Source organism: Pelodiscus sinensis, chromosome 3 (genome assembly GCF_049634645.1).
Source record: "Pelodiscus sinensis isolate JC-2024 chromosome 3, ASM4963464v1, whole genome shotgun sequence".
Taxonomy (NCBI): Eukaryota; Metazoa; Chordata; order Testudines; family Trionychidae; genus Pelodiscus; species Pelodiscus sinensis.
The window spans coordinates 78,822,009-78,842,961 of NC_134713.1; the positions used below are offsets into that span (position 1 = coordinate 78,822,009).

Here is a 20,953-nt window from a genome sequence, read left to right on the forward strand (position 1 = left end):
TGGAAGAAGGGATGGATAAACAAGGAAAGCAGCTTTGTGGAGTGGTCAGAAAGTACAGGAGAAAAGTGGGAACTGCTCAAACCAAGCAGATCTGGGCCTTGAAAAGAAAATTAAAACCAACAGTAAAAGTTTCTTTCATCATATAAATATAAAGCAAAGAAGTGGATTTGCTAAACACCGAGGCAGCAGTGTGTGTGTGAAAGATAATCCTCAATCAACACCTCAACAAATACTTTGTCTCAGTTTTTAATAAGGGTAATGAGGAGCTTAGAGACAGTGACAGAGTGGCTCATGAGAGGGAGGATATGGAAGTAGAAATTATTACATTTCTTCCCCAATTAACAGAGACTTGGGGGGGGGGGGAGGATTGTTTTGTTTTCCTTCCTCCGGAGTCTGGGGCATGGGTCACTTTCTGGTTTGAAGTAAATGATAAGAGTCTCTCTCACTTGAACTCTTTAAATCAAGATTTGAGGACCTCAGTCACTCAAGAGTGAGTAGGTGAGGTTCTTTGGCTTGCAAGGTCCAGGTCAGACTAGATGATCACAATGGCCTTTTCTAGCCTTGAAGTCATTGAGATGGTATGGTCCTGCTGTGAGGGCAGGGGACTGGACTCGATGACCTCTCGAGATCCCTTCCAGTTCTAGTGTTCTATGATTAGAGACATATCCCAGTGTCTAGTCTTCTGCTACTGTTCAGTTAATTATAATCAAAGCTTAGACAGAAACATATGGGTTTACTGTGTTTGCAAGCACAAAATGTGTTTAGAGCATATTTAATTATTAGAATACTATAAACTGAAAGCCTGTGCTGTTGCACAAGTATAATTTGTAAAGTCATGTGGATTTTTAAAAAGTTAAATGGCTGAGAACTTTAAAAAATGTATAAGGACTGACTACAAACCCTAGCAATGATTGGATCTAGCAACAACCCCTGAATTTGGTTTTATGCTAAGTATAAGTGAAGATGGGAGAATGTGAGCTGGGAGACCTGCACTGATTTATGCATGCAGTGAGTTAGAGATATGTGTTGCAAAAAAGGACTGTGTGTGTGTGTGTTTGGAGTAATTAATGTAAGATGTTTGCATTAAATGGGTGATTGCATTGAGTGAGAGGAGGGAAGGGTTGTGCTGAGAATCTGTTGATTTCTGCAGGCATCAAAGTAAGGGAGAGCGTTATAATAAGAGGCTGTGTGTGTCTGGGGTTATTTTGTTTGCTGGTTGTGTTGTTATGAGAGGTGGTTTTGAAGAACTGAGACAGTTTGGCCAAGTAATCCACTATTTGTGTGATCTCCTTTATACAACCAATGATATTGTTGTATGCAAATTAGCTATAGAGTAAGCCAGTAATTGGTCATCTCTCTGTCACACAATGGTCTAGTACAGTGGTTCCCAAACTTTTCAGCATCATGTCCCCTTTTTGATTTTTGAGAACCCTCGCCCTCTTCCCTCCCCCTCCAAAAAAAATATCAGCAAAACTTGTTGAGCCAAAAAAAAAAAAAAAAAAAAAAGAACGAACTTACCAGGGCCAAAAAACAAAAATAGCAGCAAAACTTGGAGGGGGGATTGAAGAGGAGGAGGGGCTGGGTCATCCCTCCCCCACGCACCTGGAATTTCTTCATGCTTCCCCAGCTTGGGAACCCATGGTATAGCAGGAAGAGAGAATTTGTACAATTACTTTTTTTCTCCTATACAAGGAATGATATTTGAGTACTTTTGAGATGGTTGGGGAGGTGTTTGTTATTTGATACATTTTTTTATGAACCTGGGAAGTTCCACAATGCCCTGTGAAATACAGTAATTTACACATGGGCTGTGTCTACACTGGGCCACTTATTCCGGAAAATCAGCCGCTTTTCCGGAATAAGCTGCGAGCTGTCTACACTGGCCCTTGAATTCCGGAAAAGCAACGACGCTCTACTGTACAAAATCAGCCGCTATTCCGGAAAAACTATTCTGCTCCCGCTCGGGCATAAGTCCCTATTCTGGAACACTGTTCTGGAAAAGGGCCAGTGTAGACAGCCCAGTAGTCTTTTCCGGAAAAAAGCCCCGATCGCGAAAATGGCAATCGGGGCTCTTTTCCGGAAAATCGTGTCTACATTGGCCACAGACGCTTTTCCGAAAAAAGGGCTTTTCTGGAAAAGCAGCCTGCCAATGTAGATGCTCCTTTTCCGGAAAAACTGAAAACGGAATAGTATTCCGTTTTAAGCATTTCCGGAAATTCATGCCAGTGTAGACACAGCCATGGTGTTTATAGCAACAACAAGATCTGTGACATAAGAGAGGGAATATGAGCTATATCTGAGTAGGAGGAGCCTGAAAGAGTTGTGGGGGAAAAGGACAGAGTCTAGCATTGAATGGATGGACTGGGGACAGATAAGGCCCCAACAAGCAGGAAGGAGATGGAAGGCTGGCACATATAACTCAAATACTGCTGATAGGGCAGTGAGCACATATAAAAGTTTAGATGAAATAGTATAGACATGGGGGTTTGTATGTGGTATAGCTCCAATGAAGGAATCTCTGGTCCAAACCAGCTTTTATAAGTAACACAGTCTCCTGCTGAATGTATAAACACTGTAGTACTTCTTGCACTGGGTGTCTCTTTGCTCCAAGTTGTAACAACTCCACCTAACATAACACAAGCTTTCACACACCAAGAGCATAAAGAGATTTTTAATGGCTAAGAATACTATTAGAGCATTTCATTTATTAAACAAAAATATGAAGTTAGAAACTGAGGAGTCAGGTTTAAAATCAAGTGTTTGAAAGTCAGGAATTTAAATCACAACAGGTCAAAAAGCCTGTACATCAAAAGTGTAGGAATATTTTAACAAGAAATCTACAAATTGGGTAAATCCTAACCTGTTTCCCCTGACATTTTTCCTCATCTACTTTAGAAGTACAAACCAAGAACTCCTCCTAACCCCATGGGAAAACTACATATTTACTTGTAAACTGCAATTCATACCCACTAATGGCTCTGATTAGGAGCTGAGTACCTCATATTATTCTCTATATTTATTCCAGACTAAACCATGGCCTAATTCATTTATAAAAACCGGGATAAAGGAACCAAGCAAGGGGAAAAATAAAAGATGAAATATTGAGAAATTGCTGGAAGTGTTTTAACTGAAGTGCTGATCATAGCTTGAAATTGTCATTTATTTTATATTAAACATTTTTATACACATGACAGAACCAAAATTTGAATGGATGTAGGCACCAAAGTAGATTTTGAAAGGGATCAAAATAAAAAATTTAAGAAAGTATTAATACTAACAAGCAAGTTTAATGCTTTTAACTAATAGTGATATTTTAAAAAAAGCACAGTACTGGCCATTTTTTTTTAACTATAAGAGCTGGAGTTTAAAATAATCAAAGTGGTTCCAAAATACTGGCAGTCATGTTTGGACTGCTCATAATCTAACTACAAGAACGATTTAAATCATATATATAACTCAGCATGATTTATATGACCTTATAGAAATAGACTGACTGAGAAAGCTATTTGATTTGCTAACAAGAATTGTCAACTGTGTTACTGTGCATGAATAAAAACTAATTAAACACACAATTAAAGCAGCCATTCAGAATAGATGAAGATAATTTTTGGTTAAGAAAAAATCTTGTTAGGCAATTGCATCAATCCTAGAAACAACAATAAAGAAACCCACTTGAAAAGGTGATTTTTAAGTACACCCATAATAAGCTTTAATTGTGTTTCTCCGGCTGTAACCTTTTGAAAACGTGTATAGTTCAGGTTGAAAACAGTATTAATTAAGTGTTTGTAATTTGGGATTTCTCGTGTGAGGTTCTAGCTAAGGGAACGCCTACCAATTGCCAAAAGAAATACAGCCAGACTTGAGTCGGAGCAGGATCAATTAGCAGGCTGCCCCATGATTAATTTCTCGGCTCGTTAACCGCAAGAAGTGCTATGAAACGAGTAGTTCAGAACACTTGATCTAAGGAGCGAGTAACTGCTTTAACCAGGAGGTACTATGGGCCCCCGGAGAGTTCCCCCTACATGCCAGACCCCGGGCTGCTGCGGGCCCTCACTAGTGGCAGTCCCGTAAGAGCAGCAGCAAGAAAACCAGCAGACACTGGGAATCCCTTCTCAGCCCGCGCTCATAAGGGCACGTTGCTGAGGGGCTGTAGCTGGGACTTTGGGCCACGTGCGCATCAGCTTGTTCGCGGGGGGACTCCGCACGGGCTAGTGCTCCCGGGAGAAGCACCTGGCGGCGACCAGCCCGTGCCGCTGCGCGCCTGCCCCTCGCCTGCGGACGGAGAGCCCCGGCCCCGGCGGGTAAGAGGCACGTCGGTTCGTCTCGGCATTTTGCAGCCGGGCAGGGGCCCGCCACGCTGCGCTGCCTCCCAGGCTCTGCCCCGCCTGCGGGCTCAGGGAGCCTCAGTTTCCCCGGGCAACGCCCGGCGCGGGGAGCCGCTACCTGCCGAAGTGTCCCACGGAGTCGAAGAGGCGCTCCCAGCGCGGGGCCATGGCGGGGCCGCGTTGCTGGTTTGGCGGCGGGCGCAGCCCAAGTGAGTCTCCGACGCTGCCCTCCGCCCACCAGAGCCTTGGGTGCGGGCCGCCGCTAACCCCTCCCCCTGCCCCGCACGGCTGAGCGCGGAGCCGGCCAGCCCGAGCCCCCCCCCGGCCGGCTGGACTCTCGGGGCTTGCCCAGAGCCGTGTCGCCGCCCGTTCCCTCCGCACTCCTGGGCAGATGCCACGGGGATGGGCGCCACCCCCGCCCATTCGCTCCGCAGCGCGAGCAGCTTCGGGCAGGGACGTTCCCATGAGTATAAACTAAGTTCGTCGGCCCTTGGCCTGCGTGAGGCCCCCAGGCGGGACCCCAAGATATATAATCACTCACCCCGGCTTCTGGCCGGTCTCCTTGTCTGCCCCGAGAGCCGCTCCTCGCTCACTCCCCCCCCCCTTTGCGGGGAGCTAGGACCGGTCTGCCCTACCACAGGAAACTAATTTGTTTGTAGAGCCACGGCACTGTGCTTGGCCCTGTACAGACTGTTCTCATTAGCACCAACAATGGCCCGGGCACTTCAATATAAAAATGAGGACATGCTTGTCCCCAGAGAGTTTACAGCCTAAATTTGACACGCAATACAGTTGAGGTGACTATGATGTGCCATTTGAAGGCACAGCCACAGAAGTTTGCAATTTGTTCCTCCACAATCTAATCTGGAGTAATTTTCTACTTAGTGTAATTAAAGTAAGTAGTGACCACTCTTCAATAAAGAATCTATTTGTATAAATTAAGGGGGGGAGGATTTGCAGTCCCTCACAATTCAAATCCACCTTTTACAAACAATTATGTCCATGAAGAGAGACAGGCCTATCAAAGATTTAATCTACATTTAATTTACAGTAGAAAAGATCAAATTTAAAAGTGGCTGCCTTTGACATGAGTTTTTTTAATTAAAGTTACATGATCACATTCATTTACTTCATATTTTTGTTCAAGCTGGTTGAAACTTGTCATTCATTTTAAGCAAAAAAAGGCTCTTTTCCAGGAAAAGGTTTGTCTGAAAATTTAAGTTTTTAATTTCTTGTTGTAATTTAAAATGTGTATTCTCTCTCTCTCTCACTCACACACACACACACACACACACACACACACACACACACACACTTACTTTCCCTTTTCCCATTTCCCATTTTGTTACTGGGGGAAAAAAGGAGGAAGGTAGGAAGAGGACAGCTGGGAGGGTTTACAATGAAAAAAATCAGGAAATTGATTTCCATCCACACACACAATAAGTCTCAATTAACATCATAGCTGCCAGAAATGGAAAAGTTTCTTAAAAGACAAAAAGCTTCAACTTCTATGCTATTACATTCTCAAGTTACTAAGAAAAGTTAAAATACAAAAGGTATTGGAGAGACAACAGGGTGAGAGCTTAAAATGGGGGGGGAAAAAGTATGATGGGCTTTAAAGTAGGAGACAATTAAAATAACATACCCAAACTCATACAAAATGCTTTCACAAAAAAGGAAAATAAACCAAAGGGTGGGAAGAGCTCCCTGGTGGTAAACCATACTAATTACACAGCAAAGAAATTATTTACATTGATTTAAGCTGGCAGTTATCTTACTGACTGTGAAGAACTTTCAATAAAATAGTCTTTGTTTATTGATAGTGGAACAGTTGAGGACTATTTAATGTCAGTAAAACTAGACATCTTGGCATTTCAAAACAGTACACAATTTAGAAAGTAAAGATGTAATTTCTGTTTAGTAATATGATTCTCTTTAAAAAGTGAATCTTACATTTCTAAACTTGCCACCTGTGCTATAACTGGGAATATAGGAATCTGTTTCTTCTGAAATCATTTGATAATTTTTACAAACTGAAATAAGAAAATTTAAATACTTAATAAGCTCTATGGAATTAAATACCCTATGAACTGCATTAATTCCAGGAGTATTTTAAAGATACATACTATTCAGTTTTTAATTTAAAAGAAGAGAAAACAATTTTATGCTTGAATATTTCCCAATATTAATAGGATTATTTTCAATAGGATTCTCATCTGCTCTATTACTTAAAGCTAGTACACTAAACACTGTTTTTCAGTTTAAGGATAATGCTTTAGTATAATGCCAAACAACTATAAAGATCTCTACTACTTTTCATGTTTGCAACTGGCCACCGGAGCTTGGCTTTTTACAGTATAAGCAACGAGACAAAAACTGGCCCTCAAACTCATCCAGATTAGTTTAAGTCAACTGAGAGGCGCTTTGAGCTTAATGTTACTTCTCCCTGATTTAAAGTCACCTATTGATCATTCAACCAGTAGGCAAATAAACACTTTTTTACTAAGCCTTCAGAAGGTTCATTTGTTAAAATCTTCAATATGATACAATCTCCCAGAGTTACCAGTCTGTCCATGCAGTTTATAAATGTTAGTAGACCCTTAGGCTGCGTCTATACTGGCATGATTTTGCGCAAATACTTTTAATGGAAGAGTTTTTCCATTAAAAGTATTTGCGCAAGAGAGCGTCTATACTGGCATGTGCCTTTGCGCAAAAGATTCGCTTCTGCGCAAAAGCATTCATGCCAGTGTAGACGCTGTCTTGTGCAAGAAAGCTCCGATGGCCATTTGAGCCATCGGGCTTTCTTGCACAAGAAATTGATGTTACCTGTCCACACTGGCCTCTTGTACAAGAACACTTGTGCAAGAGGACTTATCCCTGAGCGGGAGCGTCAGAGTATTTGCGCAAGAAGCACTGATTTTGTACATTAGAACATCAGTGTTCTTGCGCAAATACTCGCGGCCAGTGTAGACAGGCAGCAAGATTTTGCGCAAAATCTTGCCAATGTAGACACAGCCTTAGAATAAAAGCTTCATATAGTAATTAACAATTCCTGTGTTAGGAGTACCCTTTGTTACAGAGCCTCCTGAGCACCCTCTCTTGGCCATCACTAGGCCTGCTGCGATGGGTATCCAAGCCTCTCTGCCCTGGATCCCCTGAATAAGTTTCTGGAGTCCAAAGCAACCCAGTCAAGTGCCCCCATTTCAGGATCCCAAGACTGACTCTCAGCACATACCCCTTCTGTCTGGGTCCTTAGAGCATTGAAATCTGTTGTCCAGCTGCCTGGCCCCTTTGAGCACAGATTGGATCCTTCAAAGACTCCTCCAGACTTAATTACACCTTTCTGCTTGGGCAAAGAATTTTCAAGATTCATCTGACATGGTCAGGATGTAGGGTGCACTGATTTGGCTTGAGTTCATCTCCAAGTGGTCCAGTGCACCAGCAGAAGGAAATTCAGGGTGGTGGACAATGTTCCCCTCTAACTGGGTTGTTGCACGCCCCTGTGGCACTTCCTGCTGGTCACACTAGGAATTAGTTCCATCCTCAACAGGGCACCCCCTTCTGGTTGGGGTCTCACTGTTGTCACTCTGTCCTCTTTCCACACTCACATTACTTCCCAGATTACAGCATCCTCTTCACGCTGGTTTCTTGCCCCCCCTTCCAGGAGCATCAGCAATCATCAGTCTCTCACCTGCCACCATAGCCAACTGCAGCCTCCATCTAGCCCATCACTTCAAAGGCAAGCCACAGTCTATAAAGCCTACTCCTCAGTGTGGCTAGGTGTGGTGCAGGGGGGTGGGGAGAGAGAGACTCTGCATCCTGGCCTGGGGAGCCTTTGGTGGCAGCCTTGCCCTGCTCCTCTCCCCTTCTTCTGCCTCCTGTTCCCTGGGCTACTTCCCTTGTGACCCCTGCACTTCCCTGATCCTTGCAACAAGCCCTGCAGCTTGGCAGGTGTCAGTCTGGAGCTGCTCTGAATCTCCCCCTGAGCCTTCCCAGAATTGTTTTATCTAAGATACTTTCTTAGAAACTAGTCAGGCACTCTTCCAGGTCAGGACCCAACTGCCAGCCTGCTGCTGAGCAGTTCCTTATATACAGGCATACCCCAGCAAGCTGCCCTCTGATTGGCTCCTTAAAAGCCTCTCCCTGATTGGCCAGGGGTTTCCACAGGCTCCCTCTAGCCTGGTTTAACCGCTTCTGGCCAGAGTGGGGCAGCTGGTCCCCATCACCTTTGAAGGCCAGCATGCCCTTGGTGTTGATAGTCCAGGATCCTTGGGGAGATCACGGCCAGAGCAGCCACAGAAGGCTTTCAAAGCTAATGTGTCCAGTCCTACAGCTACACCACCAAGGTGCTCATGGACCAAGAAATACCCTACAAATCAGAGATGTTCCACAATCAGTTACTGCAGCGTATGTGGCTATGAATTGATGACTCCAAAGCAATTATACTATCTGACATCACTGCCTCTGGAAGATACTGGCAGGTTAAGGCAATTCCAAAGTATTTCCTTGAACTTAATCACAACTCTGTACTGTTAAAAAAATCACAGCTGCATGAGCCAGCAAGTGGTTTTCCATTGGACAGCGTGAGAGACAATGGTGCATTCTGTGCCCAAGTCTTTTTAACATGTATGCTGAATTTATTATGAGACAAGCTTTGACAGTTGGATAAAGTGGAAGGAACTGGAATTTCCATTTAATGAACACTTTTTAACTGACCTCAGATATGCTAATGATACAATTCTATTTGCAATGCCCTTAATGTGGGAGTGTGTAAAAGCAATTAGGGAGGAATATGGACTGTCTCTGAATGTGGTGAAAACTAAATGCATGTACATTGGCATCATCAATAACAGGATGCCAGCTGATATAACTATCATGCTGTGTGAAGTGGTTCATGTTCTAAATGCCAACCTCAAGGCAGACCATCAAGAAGCAGAGCACAAAAAAACCAAACCCCAACTCCTTCCCCCCCTCCCCATCCAATAGTATGTTCTCTAGTTAGATTTCACCAACCCAGTAAACAGGTTTGAATTACTAAAACACTGCAACAGCTTTATCATGAAGTCACAGGCTAGACTGCCCAAAGGGACTATCTTGCCACTTCGGCAAACTGGACTTTGTGATAGATGGTCACTTATACCAAATATTGCATCAGTATTCAGGTTACTCCCAATCCCAAATACCCAGTTGTTTACTCCAGATCAGTTGTACTTCAGATTTCAAGCCAAAAACAATACTTGTGACCAATCCTGTAATAAACTAAAGGTTTATTAACTAAGAACAAAAAAATGACAGTTACATATATCATTAGTGAATCCTCAACACTTTGAATTAAGGATAGCTCATTAACATGGGACACACAACCTGATGAGGAGGTTTTTATTTGGATAATATTTTTTGTCATCACTATCCCTGACATTGTTACTGGCCTCACTTGAGATTGCACTCTAGGATAGGATTATCTGTTTTTGGAGGCTGGATAGTTTAATCGTTTTATTAGATGTCTCGAGGACTACCTTATGTAAGTAATGAGTTATTTTTTATATTTTCAATACCCTGAAGAGAAATGTGATTGACCTCTTGGACAGATATCAGTTTGTAAAGATTTAATACAAAATAAAGCAAAAAATTGCCCCAAATACAGCAACTATCAAAAAGCATATTAAGCCTAAAAACTAGTATATTTATCTTTACTGTTATGCTTTTGATGTTTATTCCATACCTGTGACAGGCTTTCATATAACCTAACACCACCCTCTGATGACAGAGCAACATCAGAAACCTTTGTCAGGGGAAGCAGGGATCAAGGGAAGCATTTATGTGCAGTATTCTCTTAAACCCTGTCTAATCTGGGTTTTTTCAACACAGATTCCCCACCACTGATACAATGGCGGAGTGAAAGTTCTAGTATAGATAAAGTAATTGCTACTGTTAGAAAAGTGTTTTCTGTCTAAACATATATAGCTAGTTAACAGGTGCAGTAGCAGCAGACGGTGTTCAAGAATATATAGCATAGTTTCTGGGTTTTGTAGGATCAACAAAACTTGCACTAAAAATGGTTTCTGTGCAGCTTACATAAATCTTAATGCTGTGTCAGAAGAAAGTTATTTTTTTTTAAATACAAGAGATATGAGGAGCTTAACTGATGAACATATCAAAAAGAAAATGAAGTAGTGACTATTATGGTGTACAGATACCTTCACAGGAGAATATACTGCAACTTAAAATGCTCTTTAATTTAGCAAAGCAAGGTTAAAGCCAAAAAATAAAAAACAAGGTGCACATTTGTATCAGTGAGTGAATTAACTGTTAGAACAACCTACTAAGTGAAGTAATGGATTTTTCATTTATTGCAGTCTTCAGATCAAGACTGGAAACCCTTCCAGAAAATATGCTGCGATGCTTCGTGGGGCTGCCCGAGAGTTGGAGGGGCCTCATACCACCTACCGTTTCTGTGATGAAACCTTGTCTGTTCCCCAGCACATGCAGCAACTGGTAATGTAAGAACTGCCTTGTGGGTCTCTGCATGCCCCACTCTCTTTGTATAGGTTATTGACTGGCACACTCTAGTCCCCGAGTACTCCAAGCATAGTCCCCACTCCCTGATTCGCGGGACCCTCACAGAATTCCCAGATCCACTGTTCCCAAAGGACCAGCTATATCATACAAATTTGGCACTCATAGGCTGTGTCTAGACTGGCAAGTTTTTCCGCAAAAGCAGCTGAATTTGTGGAAAAACTTGCCAGCTGTCTACACTGGCCACTTGAATTTCCGCAAGAACACTGACGATCTCATGTAAGAAATCAGTGCTTCTTGCGGAAATACTGTGCTGCTCCCGTTCGGGCAAAAGTCCTTTTGCGCAAAAGGGCCAGTGTAGACAGCTCAGATTTGTTTTGCGGAAAAAAGCCCCGATCGCGAAAATGGCGATCGGGGCTTTTTTGCATAAAAGCGCGTCTAGATTGGCACAGATGCTTATCCGTAAAAAGTGCTTTTGCAGAAAAGCGTCAGTGCCAATCTAGACGCTCTTTTCCGCAAATGCTTTTAATGGAAAACTTTTCCGTTAAAAGCATTTGCAGAAAATCATGCCAGTCTAGACATAGCCATATAGACAAACTAAGAGATCATATAGTTTCAGATACCGAACATAATGAAGCTAGAGTGAGCTTCATTGTGATGCTATTATTTGCTGCAGCAGCAAAACAAGCAAAGAAATAGCTTCAAAGATTGAGATAAGAAAAAGTGAAAGATGTCTGATGCTGCACCCCAATATTTTTATGGAAATGGGTTTTTGAGCATGATTATACATAACTCAAATATTCTTTACGCAAAACGGGGCATGTAATTATCTGGTCATCGCTGGAATATGTGTATTCTATTTGTGTGCATGTATCTATCTTGCATGTGAAGTTAGAAATATGAAGTGTAAGCCTGTTTATTAGGTCTTCTAGTGAAAGCCATTAGTGGTGCTTAAGGAACTTAATAGTCTGGTGCTCAAGACAATGATCTGTAAATAGTCTTGTTTTTCCTGGAAGTCTAAACTGTGTCTGGTCCTTCAAAGATATATGACCATGCCACCTGATGCTGGAATCCACTCTTGAATTTGGTATTTTTCTACGGGAGGGGGGTGCGTGGGGAAGAATGGAACAAGGATTTCCTGCCCTGGGGAAATTCCATTTAAGGAATGGGAAGCAAACAATAATAGTCTTCAGTAAGGATGTTAGCATGTAATTGAATAGTTGTGTAACCACATCCAATTTTAGCAGTTTCACAACTATTTGATAGTCCCTGGGGGCGGAGCCGAGAGCCAGTTCAAAGAGGAGCTAGTTTAAAAACAAGCTTTCCACGTAGACAAGCTCCTGCCTGCCGTCCTGCGGTGCTGTCTTTCATACAGAGGAAGCACCATGGGGTGGCAGCAGCCCCTGTCTGCGGGGAACCCAAACTCCCCGCGGACAGAGGTTGCTCTGCAGCAACAGCTGTTGTCCACGGGGAGCTTGGTCTCCCCCCCTCCTCCCCGTGAACAGGGGCAGTTGCCATGGAGCATCCTCTGTCCATGGCAAGCCTGGGTCCACCCCGGGCAGAGGCTGCTTTGCAGTAGCCTCCCCTTTCCCCCGTGCTACAGGCCATCCTCGCTATAAGTCACCCATCTACACGTCAGTTCTGCACTAACGTAGTTGATTAATTTAGGAATTGTTGTGTTCTAAGTCCTCCCATTCCCTAATCTTACATTGCTCAACAAAAAAATTACTCAAATGAAAGGCAGCTGCTTGAACGCAAATCAAAGTAAGCGGCCAACTCATGTGCTGTGCAGACACAGGAGATGTGGAAGAATATTTGCACCAAATGTCGACACTCTCTGTCTTCATTGTGTGCAGTTACATTGTGCAAAGATACTGCACACACGCCATGTCTTTCTTTCCAGGACATTTCATTTCTAATTGATACTGTACAGTATTGTGTTAATGTACATTGTGCAGTCCTTCCACATGCCTAAGGGAAATGCAAATGTTGTTAAATATAAAGCTGGTGAGTGTAAGAGGCATCGGAGTAGTGTTAGTCAGAATGTGAAGTTGGACGTATTAGATGAATGCTGTGCTGATATTGCTCGCCATCTTGGACTGCCCCAACAACCGTACGCGTGATTAAGAATCATGAGAAAATTTTGGAGACTGCAAAACTTGTGCAACAGCATACTTCATGTATGGAGAAAATGAAATGCTTGTTGTCTATATGGCTGCATGATCTGTACAAGCAGAATATGCCCATCAGCCTAGCCTTCATTCAGGAGAAGACCATGAGCTTGTATAAAGACAATAAAATAGAAGGACAGATTGGTGAATCTGGACCTTTGAATGCCAGCCGTGAATTGTTTCATAGGTTCCAGAAAAGATATGGTTTCAAGAATGTGCAAGTGCAGGGAGAGGTTGGAAATGCAGACAAGGATGCAGCTGAAGCATTTCCTGAAATGCTGAAGACCATCATCAAAGAAGGCAGCTACAATCCACAGCAAGTTTTCAATGCTGACAAAATGGGCTTGTATCTGAAATGTGTGCTGTCTATATTTCTGTGAATGAGAAGTTTGTTCCAGGATTTAAAGCCTTGAAGGACCGCCAAACTCTTGTTAGGGGGCAGTGCCAGAGGAGACATGAAGCTGGAGCCCTTGCTAGTATACCGTAGTGAAAATCCACTTGCTATGAAAAACTATGTGAAATCTTGTCTTCCAGTCATTTGGAAATCCCACAGAAAGGCCTGGATGACCAGGCAGCTTTTCCATGAATGGTTTGTGAATTAGTTTGTTCTGGAAATGAAAAAGTATTGTGAGGAGACTAATCTTATGTTCAAGATTCTCCTCATCCTGGACAATGCTAGTGCCCATGACCTGGATTTCAAATACCTCTGTCCTAGGTTGTTTTTATGCCACCAAGGATAACCTAATTCATGCAGCTAATGGACCAGTAGATTATCTCAAATTTAAGTTTATGACATGTGGAGGACATTCCGCAGACTTGGGAAACTGATCGAGAAGGAAAACCCACAGTCCAGGAATTTTGGAAAACATTCAACAACATGGATGCTGTTATGATCATTGGTGCTCTTTGGCGAGAAGTCTCCAATCTGTTAATGAACAGTGTCTGGAAGAACCCATATTCTGAGGCTGTGCATGACTTCTTAGGCTTTCTGGAAGCTCTCATACATAAGGAAATCATCCAACTAGCAAAGGAGGCTGGCTTTTAGGATGTCAAAGAAGACAATGTGAAAAAGTTGTTGGAATCTCATTCTTTGCCTCTCAGTAACTTGGATCTAGCAGAGTTGGATAAACAGTGCCATGAAGAAGATAGTGTTGATGAAGACGAGGATGAAGATGTAAATGCTGACCTCACAATCCCTATCATCCAATGTGTCTTTGACCTATATGAGGAGATGATGGATATTCTTAAGGAATGTGACCATCTCGTTGATTGTTCTTCAAGTACAGCAGCAATCACAGCAGATGGCTTGTCATGTTACAGAAAGATTTTAGATGCCAAATTTAAGCACATCAAGTAAACAACACTGGATGCTTTCTTTACTAAAAAAGTAAAAACAGATCCCAAACCATTCATGGAAGAGCCTCAACTAGGACCTTCTGGCATTAAGAAGCAGAAAAAAAACCCATTCAGTAGCCGTTGAAGAGCTTCCAGAAGTCATAACATTGTTATTGACACAAACACGTAGGTGTTGCTAAATCACCAGTGGTTGAGGTGGTGGATGTTTGTGATGATCCTCTACCTGCTTCCCCATCCTCATCCTCCATCAACGCTAACAAACAAAAACATCACCTTCTTAAGGTCAGATCGCTGTACTGATTTAATATTTAAAAGTGCAGTAAGATGTAATAAAATCATGTTATGTGGTGTTAAAATCAGAAGTATGGCATTTCCTAAGTTCAGAAACCTAACCTCTTCTCAGTCCATTGATTCTTATGGAGTAAAATTCCCAGCCTTGCGTCTTTAAGGTGATGTAAAGACTATTCCAGACCGCATCTCCCCATTTCCATTAATTCTTATGGGGAAAATTTTTCCCACTTTAAGTTGTTTTGCTATAAGTCCATGTTTTTTGGAACATATCTTGGACTTAAAGTGAGGATGGCCTGTACTGCTTCTGATAGAGGCAGCTGCGTGGGTGCAGGAAGCACCACAAAGCCAGCGTAACAGGCATACCTGGTGTATTTTGCTTAATTTTAGCTTAGTAACTTACTTTGATCTCTCTGTTATCACTTAGGGTTATCACTTGCAACCATGTGGATCCTACTTTTTATACTAAATAAAATCACTTTTGTGTATCATTAAATCCAGTTTAAATTATTGTGAGGGCTCGCCAAGTGGCTTCCGTGCGCTGCGCATGCGCTGACCGCATTGCACGGTCGCACCGGGCTAAAATCTACTCGCCACGAGTGAGTAGATTGCGTTAATTGTCGAGCCTTGATTATTGTTACTTGGGGGAAACAACAGCTACGTATCTCTCTCTTTCATTGATAAAGGGAGCAAACATCTTATGGACTCACTCTGTAATAAACTTTATGCATAGTGAGATGGATTACTTTGGAGTTTTGGTCCCATTTCTACTGTGTACTTGTGTGCTGTCAAGTCCCTTTGACAGCCTTCCCAGAGATGAGCCTGTATTATTCTGGTGGGGGCTGTTATCCCAACTCTCTGCCTTACTAGGGGAGATCAGAGCTTCTGGCTCAACAGAACAGGGTGGTGGGGTGCCTCAGAGGACAGATAGGTGGGCTCAGTGGTATGATCAGCTCATCAAGTGGCAATCTCAAGGGGGTCTCTGTGATCCAGCCTGTCAAAATATGCACCAAACATGCAGGTTAAATCAAGAAATAGAGTAGCCATCTGCAAAGAAGGACAAGTAATACATAATGCAAGAATGACCCTACTGATTGACCAATGTCCACCTAATCTAGTATCCTGTCTCCTGACAGTGTTCAGTGCCAGATACTTCAGTGGGAATGAAAAGAACAGCAAGTGTTATTTATCCTTTCATGTGTTCACTTTCTCTACACATTCATGAGTTTATAGACCTTTATCATATCCCCTCTTTTCTCGTCATCTCTTTTTTTTCTAAGATGAACAGTCCCAGTCTTTTTAATCTCTCCTCAGATGGAAGCTATTTCATACCCCTAATCATTTTTGCTGCCCTTTTCTGAGTCATTCCAATTCTGACATTGAGATGGAGTGACCAGGACTGCACGCAGTATTCAGGGTTTGGGCTCTGCAGAGCTTTTCTCCTGGTCTGTGGAGCTTAAAAGGGCTGGTTTCTTTCACTAAAAAAAGAAATACCAGGGATTTATATAGTGGCATTATGGTATTTTCTATCTTATTATCTATGGCTTGCCTAATGGTTCTGAACATTCTCAGCTTTTTTGGCTGCTACTGTATCTCGAGCAGATGTTATCAGAGAACTATCCAATGATTCCAAGATCTCTTTCTGAAGCGAAAACAGCAAATTTAAACCCCATCATTTTTTCCAGTGGGCATTACTTTGCATTTATCAACATTAATTTTTGTCTGCCATTCTATTGCATAGTTACCCCGTTTTGTAAAATCCCTTTCTAAGTCTTTGCTGTCAAATTCGGACTTACCTATCTTGAGTAATTTTGCATAGTTTGAAAACTTTGTCATCTCACTGTGTACCACTTTTCCCCCAGGTGATATCTGGTTATGTGTAGCAGGTCCGAGTCTTCCTTTTTCTCCTCCTCCAACCCCAAGAGCCCCACATGTCCAGGAAATGGCTTACTCTCTCCCTTGGCACTGGCAGCAGGATTGGGGCACACATAGTTCTTCATGAGTGCCACATTAACTAGCTCACATTACACATCTTCGCCCCACTCCGTTTTCTGCCAGGGCTTGCCTGCTGAGCTCTCTCCCCCTCTCCACTGTTTGCTAGAGGCATCCTGAGACCAGGACACTAGAGGTAAACAGCACCTGCATCAATAAGCTTCTCTTGTGTCATGGAGGTAGGTGCACAGGGCAATAAATCAGCATGACTGAGATCAGCTGTCCTATGTGCCTTCCCCAATCCCCATCTGAACAGGAGTGGCAATGGGTGGCTTCTGCCTGCCTGGTTGTGACCTTCCTGAAGCCCATTTATCTTCCCAGATTTCTTATCCACAGCCTCAAGCTCTCTCTTCTTTTAACTGTTCTGTTTCCACTACAAGTGCTACTTAGTATGCCTAAGTTCCATGGGGCAAAGGGCCTTGCCTTAGCTGTTGGGCACAGTGCTGTGCATATTTCTAGTCTGCATGAAGATTAAGAATAAAGAAACTCCTTTCTTTACTTCCATATCCTGCAACCCTAATTCAGCGTCTGGAAGTCACTGGGGTTCTGCTATTAGTTTGAGGAACTGAGAATGTGTGATTGCTGTGACTTAGGATACATTTGGACTGTGGCGCTATTTAAACACGCCTGCTATTTCCCAAAATAGCGGGCATACTATTCCAGCATCCTTGTAACCCTCATTCCATGGGGGTTACGGGATTTGTAGAAATAGAGCCTTAGTTTGAAATGTGGCACTATCTAAACAGCACAAAATTTCATAACAAGCTCTTTCAACCTGGATTTTGAATAAGCTACACAATTTGCCTAACACAAATTGCATAGCTTATTCTGACAGAAAGATGCTGTGTAGCTGCACCCTTAGTTTCAATCTGGACCTTAAACTGAGAGAGAAGCCTAGAGGGGGAATCTAGGCTTTGCCCCACCCCCATGCCACAACTACTGCTTGGGCTTATAAATAGAATGCACTGTTTATTTTTCATAACTTTGATGTGTAATATAAATTGCTTAAAATATTTTTTGTATTTTTAAAATATTTTTTCACAGTTATGGGATATTATATGGGGAGGTCAGAATTTTTTAGTGACCGTAGAAGTTGAGATTCAAAGAGTTCAAGCTTTAAAGCTGTTTCAAGTCCTCAGTAAAGAGGAAAGGGGTGAAAAGATGATTCAAGTGTAAGGCTCAGGAAGGAAAGACCCCAAAAAAGACCCAAAATGAATTATGTTTGTTTGTTTATTTCTTTTTCATTTCATTATTTTTAAGCCGGTCTCATGAACTTTTTTTTAAAATTTGGCTCATAATCGTGGCATGCCTGAGGTTGGCCGTACTCCCAGGACTAAGGATTTTGCACTCTGTAGTATCTATTGGAGACTGGAAGTTTCAATTCTGCTATTTCAGGAAAATGAGGAGGCAGCAGCTGACAGGAGACTTCAGAGTTAGTAGAAGATTGTATAAATTCATGTGTTTTTAATTATAGTTATATTATTTTAGAAATAGGTAGTAACTTTTAGGCCACTTCTGGCTGATAGACATGGCATATAGACACTACATTTTTGTTCCTGGGTAAGTGACCAGTTTCTTTACAGGTTAATATGCCCCGATTTTGTAGTGCTTAGACAAGGGTGTTGCTAATGAGCAGCTTGTGTTACCTAGCCTAAATGAAGTTTCTACAGAAGCTGCTTTTTTGTAGGTGGAGTATAGTTTCTGGCATAGGTGCTGAGACTGGGGGTTCAGTAGCATCCTCTGCCTTGAAGTGGTTTCCAGCATATACAGGGTTTGTAGTTTTGTTCAGTGGCTCTCTGCACCCCCACTATACAAATTGTTCCCAAACCCCGGGTTCCTGGTGTGTCGGGTAGTTTGGGTTGGGGCTCACTGGGCTATTCTCTGTTGTATGTGCGCAGATGTTTCATGGCATTGACAGAAGTTCTGCCTGAGCACATTTGGTCACTTTAATAGTCATGAAAAATTCCTGGCTCCTTGAAGCTGTGGGTGCTCTGCATCTTTGGAAATCAGGTGCATTCATGTGGGCGTAGCTGCCTAATTTAGAAACATCAGATTTGCCAACGTGGATCAGACCAGTGTCCATCCAGCCTTTCTCTATCCCTAACAGTGGCCAGCACCAGCTGCTGCAGAGGAAGTTGGAAAAAATACTACAGTGGACAACTATGGAATAACGTGTCCACAGGGAATATTCTTCCTGACCCAGTCAGTGAGAGGTCAAATTATGCCCTGAAGCCTGAGGGTTTCCATCTCTTCCAAACTTCTGGTTGATCTTTTTAATCCTTCGCTGTGTCTAGACTGCATCCCTTATTTTAAGAGGGATAAGGGATCTTTCGGAAAAGGCTTTATTTTCCGAAAGATCCACGTCTAGACTGGCGCTTTTTTCTAGCAAAGCTCCATGCCGAAAAAAGCGGCAGCCATTTTTATGCTAATGAAGCGGGGGAGATCTAAATCCCCGCTTCATTTGCAATTGCGATATGTCTAATTTGCATCCCTTTTACGAAAAAGGGATGCAGTCTAGACACACCTTCATGTCACTCTGGAATTGGATTTTATTTATATAAAGGTCCACTTCTTTTTTCACTGTTGCTAAGATCTGGGTTGGAGGCAATGAGTTTCACAGGACCATTGTGCCAGGTGGGGAAAAAATGGGATTTCTTTTTTACTGGATTTAAATCAGCTGCCATTCCAAGTCCTTGAATATTGCCTTGCCTTTGAATTATGGCAAAGGGTGAAAAGAAGTTCCAGATTCTCTTCTCTAGCTCATCTGTTACTTACTATGCTGTTATGTCCTTTCTTTGTCTACTACTCACCTGACTTATCCTCTAGCACCGTTGGCCCTGATTGTACAAACTCACATGCATGTCAGTTTAAGCAAGTGCAGAAACGTCCCCAATGTCATTGTAATGAATAGAATTATTGAATGTCTCCAGTGTCATTGTAATGAAAAACCCAATATTTGAAAGGGTTGGTCCTGAAATCATAAAGTCCTAACATGCAATTGGTACCTAGTCATAGTATTATTGGAATTAAGCAATCTGGGAAGGATCCTGCAGTGCTTTATACAGAGATAAAATTGTCCAGGAGAAGATGAGTTTTGGAAGACTTTTTAATGAGTATTTCTATTGCAAAGAAACTGAAACCAAGGTGGCTGCAAAATTTCAAGTCATGATAGGTATAAAAAGGGCTTTTCCCTGTTTCAGCACTACTTTTTTCACTACATCTGTCTGCTGCAGGGACACTGTTAACTTGAATTTGGGGCCTAAAACTTCAAGCCTGACTAGTGACTTTGGGTGCCTCAGTTTGAGGCACGGTGCAGGGGTCTGACAGTGAGTGAGTACTCAGCGCTGTCTAAAATTCAGGCCTCTCTAAGGTGCATCAAGTTACATCCCTTCCCCCCTTCTGAATCACTGAGCATTTCTGAACATTCTGTCTTTCGTTTATATAAACAAGATGCTAAAAATCACCAACTGCTATGAAATCCATCAGGTCAGACTCATGCTAGCAAAGGGCTAAGAAATGTATTTGCAACATGCAGCCCTTGTATATCTGGGACCATCCCCAGGCAACTCCCTATGACTTGAACCTGATGTGCTAGGTCTGAGGGTGGGGCACAAAGCCCAGCAGAGCCATGAGTTGCATAGACCAATTCTGTGCCAAACAGCTGCCTAATTTAGAGCTGATTAGTGTAAGTTACACAGGAAAGATTTAGACCTAAGGGCTTTGAACTAAATATGTTCAACTTTCTGTGCATTTGACTGGATTGTTTCTGAGTTTCTTACCTACCTTAACATGTTAATCATTAAACACTGAGTTATATTAAAAAAGCAAGAAGCCCAATGGAATTCACTGATAACAAATTCTCTGTGTGTTCAGTTTGGTTATGTCTACACTGCCGCTTTTTATTGGAAAAGGGTACGCAAATTGCGGACTGCAATTTGCGTACCATTTTCTGATAGTTTTGTTGGAAGAGGCTTTTCCAAAATTTGGCCCATCTACACTGGGCCAAATTTTGGAAAAACCTCCTCTTTCGGAAGGGCCCTTCTTTCTCATGGCACATCTGCTATTCTGACATTTTTACAGAAGAGCAGACATGTTCCTAGATGCAGCAGAGTTTTTCTGGCATACCTCTGGCATGTTGGAAAAACCCCATAGTCTAAACATAGCCTTTCTAAGAAATAAGTTGAAGGGAAATCCTTTTCATACACTCTAGCTCAATTGCAAGTTATTGGGCTGGAGAGTCTATTTTAAAAATATTTTCATCATTCACATTTTAAGACTCTGATCTTTACATGGGCAAACCCCAAC

The 20,953-nt window shown here is 42.4% G+C and overlaps 1 protein-coding gene across 3 annotated transcripts in view; it reads right to left on the minus strand.

Moving 5' to 3' along the window:
* The window catches only part of SLC22A16 (solute carrier family 22 member 16), a 50,150-nt gene extending 45,166 nt beyond the window's left edge, over positions 1–4,984 (minus strand). For 2 of the 3 annotated variants that reach the window (XM_075923100.1, XM_075923099.1), the window contains exon 1: positions 4,444–4,577. In XM_075923100.1, the coding sequence (XP_075779215.1) occupies positions 4,444–4,493 (50 nt within the window). In that variant the 5' untranslated portion in view covers positions 4,494–4,577. Of the gene's footprint in view, positions 1–4,443; positions 4,578–4,866 lie in introns of those variants that run through there. The other variant, XM_075923101.1, reaches the window with a different exon arrangement.
* Positions 4,985–20,953: the final 15,969 nt, after the last annotated feature.